Here is a 6,000-nt window from a genome sequence, read left to right on the forward strand (position 1 = left end):
TATATATATATATATATATATATATATATATATATGTATGTATATATATGTATATGTACCTTGGAAATATAGTAGTCGGTTATAACGTTGCCGCATTGAAAGGAACAAGTTGTCAGTGAAAAAGTGTAGGTCAGCATGATCTGAAGTTTCCTTCAACCTCTTTTCTCTCTCTCTTTCTTTTATTTATTCTTTCTTTTTCGTTCACTCATTCGTTCTTTCGTTCTTTTCCTCTTTAGTTTGTACTTCAACAATGTTGTTTGCACAACTACTCTTACATGTTTAGCGTGTTCCGTGAGTTCTTTGTAGATGGCAGGACTACTTGGGCGGTGTCGGGGTTCTTTGATTCTTCTATCGTACGAAGAAATTCTCATGAAACCACTTTTAACCATAGTACTCTACTTTGAAGATTTTTTTTCAACAATTTTTCCATCGTTAATTTGAAAATCGAATAAGTGTATTCCCAACCGACGAGTTTGTATTTTTGTCGTTACTTTTTTTTTTAGAAGACAAATTTTTATTTCTATTTTCATCTTAGGTTACATTGCACGCGTTTACGAAGGTTTTCTATTTTATTTAATATACCGATTATTTTATATTCTTTAATATTTTGGTTGTTTTTGTTGAAGAAGAGAATAGATATCCGATGATAGATCGATCGATGATTCGTGGAAAATTGTTAAACGAAACACAACTGATGAATTTTTCGAACGTAACATAAACGACTGACAATTGATCGACTCGAACTACTGTACGACGAATGAAAACTGTCTCGTAGTGAACGATAACGTTTAATATTTCCGATTCTATTTCTTCGCATAAGAACGAATCTAACGTTGTTATTTAATATTTCAATATTCTTATAACAGGATAATCGACTCAATCAATTTTTCTATTCTACTTTAAAGTTATCGACATTTTTTGTCTGACGAAATGGTCTGCTTATTTCATAGATTTTTCTTCAATAGAATAATCTCACGACGAGAAGATATTTTCTTAACAAATTCAAATAATCATCGATGAATCGTTGAAAATATTCACATTTTGTATTTGACGTTAAAAAGATTGTCAACCAATAAAGAAAAATCGAGTATCGTTCGTTTAAAACATTTCAAAGTACTTTTATGCGTTACACAGTACCTATATTTATTAAGTTTTATTTGCATTTATACAGTCGAGGAAAAGTACACTAATTAGTTCGCAGAAAATGTCAGGAATATCGTATGTATGTAAATAGAAAAGAAACAAAAAAAAAAAAAAATACCAAAATTTAATTTTCCACATTTCGTCCAACGAATTGACTTTTCTTTTTTACTCGGTTATTAAATAAATCGTTTTTATTAAATGCTATTTATAGTTTTTTATATTTCAAACGTTTGTTCGTATAGAAAAATGAAAAAAGAAAAAAAAAAGAAAAAGAAAAGAAAAATAAAAAGAATGAAACAATTTGTACGTAACTTTTCTTAAGCAAAACAAAATGAAAATATTTTTATCGAAACATTTGAATCGTTGGATATCCTCTGTAACATTTTATTAAAAATACGTATACGTACGTAATCCTATTCGACGTTAAAAAATAACTATGCGCACAATTAACGGCTTACGATTTAAACGCGCAACTATCGTTCGATATATTTTATTAGTTAGAAAAAGTTGTTCAAGTTTTCGATGATATTATTGGCTGATATAAAATTTTGGAGGATGAACTTTTGCATATTTATCGGATCTCGTGTTATGGAAGATATTTAATAAAAAGTTTAATAACCTAGATAAGACGTTTATCTTAATTTCATCCAGAGACAAACATAACTTTGCGATTCTAATCGCGTTAATCGCGTTCGAACGATTTTAAACGGTGCAATCGAGAGAAAATATTTTCGATCATTCGAATAATCGATTTTCTTTCTTCTCTCTCTCTCTACTTTTCCACTTTTACTTTTTCTCTCCTTAGCATAGACCACATCATGAATTTATAAGATTGTTTGGTCTCGCTAGTAATTGCCGAAGTTCCAGTGCAGCGCTCCTCCATCTGGAACTTTTTCAATTCCTAAGTCAGCAGCAAGGAAACCGCTTGGAAAATGTGTCAGTGGACCGTAGGTGTGTGCCATCTTCTGCTCGTTATTTGGCCTTCAGGTCGTTTCCCCTTCTTCGAATCCAAAGAAAATCGGAGTCTGTAGGGGGTGGTGGTGGTTTAGCTGTAGAGTCGACCCTAGTCAACGTTTCATCGGATTCATCCCTTCCGAATCCTTCTTGCTCGTTCGAGTGCGAAAACTTTTCATAAGAAAATATTTCTCAACGCACGTTTACCATCCCTTATTCGCAACCGGTCATTTTTCTTTCCTTCTTGCATACTTGCTTGTATCTTTATCGAGCATAATCTATTTATTTCCCCCTCTTCGAATAAGATAAAGAAAGAAGAAAGTAATCCAAAGGATTTTCTTTTTTAACAAAGTGCAATTCTAGCGTACAACATTTCTGTTTATTCATATTTTTCGAATTTACGAAACGAACGAATTGAATCGAGCGAATAAAATTCTCTACTTTCTATTACATTTTCTTTTCTTTTATTTTATTTTCTTTTTTTCTTTAATGAGGAAACGAAGTAAGATTGTGCAAAAGTAGGCACATTTGAGTTTAATCTTTAATCTTTATCTATCTGCTACTTCGCAGGAAGATCCAAGGACAGCACGAGCAGCTCGATAAGGAGTACAGAATACACGCAGCTGGGGTACTTCTCTGCAACTCGAGAGGCTCCGGAAAGGTAAGTGAAGCCCCATCGTCGATCCCTCTTTCTTTCCTTACTTTCCTTATTTTCTTTGGATTCATTCTACGAAGATAAATTACCTCTTCTCGATATCGTGCTAGCCAGCCAACCAACCAACCAACCAGCCAGCCAACCAACCAGCCAGCCAACCAACTTCTATTATTTGTTATTCATGAAAATCTCACTCAGTGTGCTTGGTGAACTTCCACGATTGGTGATCTTACTTATACACTTTTATGTTAGATCCGCAAGTATATTCATATACTTTCGTGTAAATCCATACTTTTTCTTATGCTCTATTGTAATACTTTTAAGAATTCGTATAAATTACTTTTCGAATACTAAACTATTCGCGTCGTGTGTTCGTTCAAATTTGATCACGTAACCAATCCGAGTATAATATTTTACTTTAATTTGTTGAATTTTTCTTGTATTATTTCAACATTAACTTTTTATACTAAAAGAATGATTTGAAACTCGCCTAGGCTCGCTGCCTTAAGCAGTTCCTTAAGCTTTTAGTAAGCTTTAATTCTTAAAATAATTAGCAGACATAATGCACTATTGTCATAATACCTTTTTCTTCTTGCTTAAAGCGAGCTTACAGCTTTACTTCTTTCCATTAAGGTAAATCTACAGTAATGGTAAAAGGGTGAAACGTAAGAAAAAAAAGAAGAAACGGGGGGGGGTGGGCGGAAAGAAATTAAATAACACAGAGAAAGCGAATATTAAGACGTCATTTTTTAATAATCATTATTTAAAGAAACGTGGGTGTAATTGTTAATAATATTATCGTATTTTAATATGAAACAAAATCTCGCGGTAAAGGTCTCATATATTTTTCATATATTCTTTATTTCACTTAACTAATAATAATAATAATTATTATTATTAATTATAATTTCAATAAAAATTGCAATTACCAAATTCAATGTAATCCCATTTACAAGGACACTAGAGAATACGTAATGCAAATGATTTACGTGTTAATAACATACCGAAGGGTCAGAGTGGTGAACGTATAATCGTTTTACAAAATGAATCCTGATTCACCGTTAATTCGCTACAATTTCTATACAACGTTTTACTATTTTTTTGTTTACTTTCTAATAAGAATCCTTGTTTCTACAAAATATACTCATTGTGTCAGCCGTGAAGGGAATTGATTAGACGTTTTAATATCGGTAAAATTAATCGAAGATTTTATTCCAACGTATTTTTTGTTAATTCGCCTAATTTCTTTCATAACAACGTAACACGAGCTATTGTCGATGAAAAAGAAAGAAAAGAAAAAAGGAAAAAAAACAGGATATGAGTTCTCTTTTTAAAGCACGGGAGAGAGTTCTTTGCGTTCTTTAATTAGCCGTTCCTATTTTCTGATACAAGAAAATATTTTTCTACATATATATATATATCCTACCTTCTTTATCGTTATTTTTCTTCATCTCCGGTTTATTTTTATTTTTGTTTTTGTTTTAATTTTTCATATCTTTTTATTATTATTATTATTACTATTATTATTATTATTATTATTATTATTATGATATAATATTAAAGCAAAAGAAATCGTTATCCAGTAGACGTACGATGGAGAGCACTCGATAGAGTTTCTACGTACATGCTAGGCTTTCTTTATAAGTGGACAGTGATCGATGTCTCTGAGGTTGCGAAAATAATGTAATGGGATGGTGAACAAAAAAAGAAAAAATAGAAAAAAGATAGAAGAAGAAGAAGAAGAAGAAAACAGAAAAATAAAGGAAAGAAAGAAAGAAAACAAACTCGATTACTAACTGAAAGGTATAATATATGTTGAAAACGAGACAGATTCATTGTTATGACATTCTCTCTCTCTCTCTCTCTCTCTATCTCATTCTCTATTTATTTCTTTGTGCCTGAAAATGTAATAGATTTGATTTCTTTTCTTTACATTCGTAGAAAAGGTCAGAAGAGAGTTTTCTTTGCCGTCTTCGGTAAATGAAAGTTTGGTCGGATTATCGTACTTTGTCAATGAAGAAAGTATCATATTGAGAGTAAGGTTCGAGAGTAATCGAAAGACGGTGGACTTTATCTCGTGCTTAGTATCTTTGAATCAACTAAAAAGCAAAAATAAAAGAAATAGATAAAAAGAGAGAGAAAGAGAGAGATAGAAAAAAGATGAGAAGTAAACAAAAAAGTAGAATAAGAGAGAAGAAAAAAAAGAAAAAGAAATAGATAGATAGGAAAGAGAGAAAAAATGAGGAGAAAGAGAAAGGGAGAGAAAGAGAGAGAAAGACAGAAAGAGAGAGAGAGAGAGAGAGAGATAGAAAAAAGATGAGAAGTAAACAAAAAAGTAGAATAAGAGAGAAGAAAAAAAAGAAAAAGAAGTAGATGGATAGGAAAGAGAGAAAAAATGAGGAGAAATAGAAAGAGAGAGAAAGAGAGAAAGACAGAGAGAGAGAGAGAGAGAGAGATAGAAAAAAGATGAGAAGTAAACAAAAAAGTAGAATAAGAGAGAAGAAAAAAAAGAAAAAGAAATAGATAGATAGGGAAGAGAGAAAAAATGAGGAGAAAGAGAAAGAGAGGATAGAAGATAAAATGAGTAGAAGAAATAGAAAGAGAGAGAGAGAGAGAGAGAGAGAGAGTATGAAACTATCGGAAAGGGCGACGAAGTCAAAAGCTCCGGTAGAATCAGCGGATCATTCAATGAGGAAAGACTAGACTAGAAAGAGGGTATGAGAGAGAAAGAGAAAGAGAGAAAGAGAGAGAGAGAGAGAGAGAGTACTATCCTATTAATAAACTGAAGCTTGAAGCACACCAGCAGGAGAGATATGGAAGAGATCGAAGAGTCTCGACGGTGTGAGAAGTGTATAATAAAGGACGGAGAAAAAAGATGGATAGATGGATTGATAGAAAGTAAGACAAAGAAGGAAAACAAAAGGATTGCTTTGCTGATACAGCCGGCGTAGAAATGGATCGAACAGACGATCAAACTAAATAACGACGCTAGCGAGGCTACCTATCTTCTTCCATTCATCCCCTTATTGCCTACTTTTCTCTCTCTCTCTCTTTCTCTTCTATTTTCCCCCTCTCTCTCTCTCTCTCTTCTTAATTCTCTTCACGTTCAAGCTACGAGCTTGAGATGCATTAGTGGTGTCCAATTACAGACTGCTCCACTCCGCCCAGGGTTAGGAACATTATTCTGACGTGCCGTTAGAAAATGGTAGAAGGGACAAAAGTTCTCTCTATTGTAAGAGAAAACGAGA

At 32.6% G+C, this 6,000-nt stretch overlaps 1 protein-coding gene across 1 annotated transcript in view; it reads left to right on the forward strand.

The window, feature by feature from the left end:
• Window positions 1–2,987, forward strand: part of LOC122526526 — a 45,251-nt gene extending 42,264 nt beyond the window's left edge. The window contains exons 4-5 of the mRNA XM_043649984.1: window positions 2,668–2,758; window positions 2,863–2,987. Of these exons, the coding sequence (XP_043505919.1) occupies window positions 2,668–2,758; window positions 2,863–2,937 (166 nt within the window). The 3' untranslated portion in view covers window positions 2,938–2,987. The remainder of the gene's footprint in view (window positions 1–2,667; window positions 2,759–2,862) is intronic.
• The last annotated feature ends 3,013 nt before the right edge of the window (window positions 2,988–6,000 follow it).

Source organism: Polistes fuscatus, unplaced genomic scaffold (assembly GCF_010416935.1).
Source record: "Polistes fuscatus isolate 324 unplaced genomic scaffold, CU_Pfus_HIC Scaffold11, whole genome shotgun sequence".
NCBI lineage: Eukaryota > Metazoa > Arthropoda > Insecta > Hymenoptera > Vespidae > Polistes > Polistes fuscatus.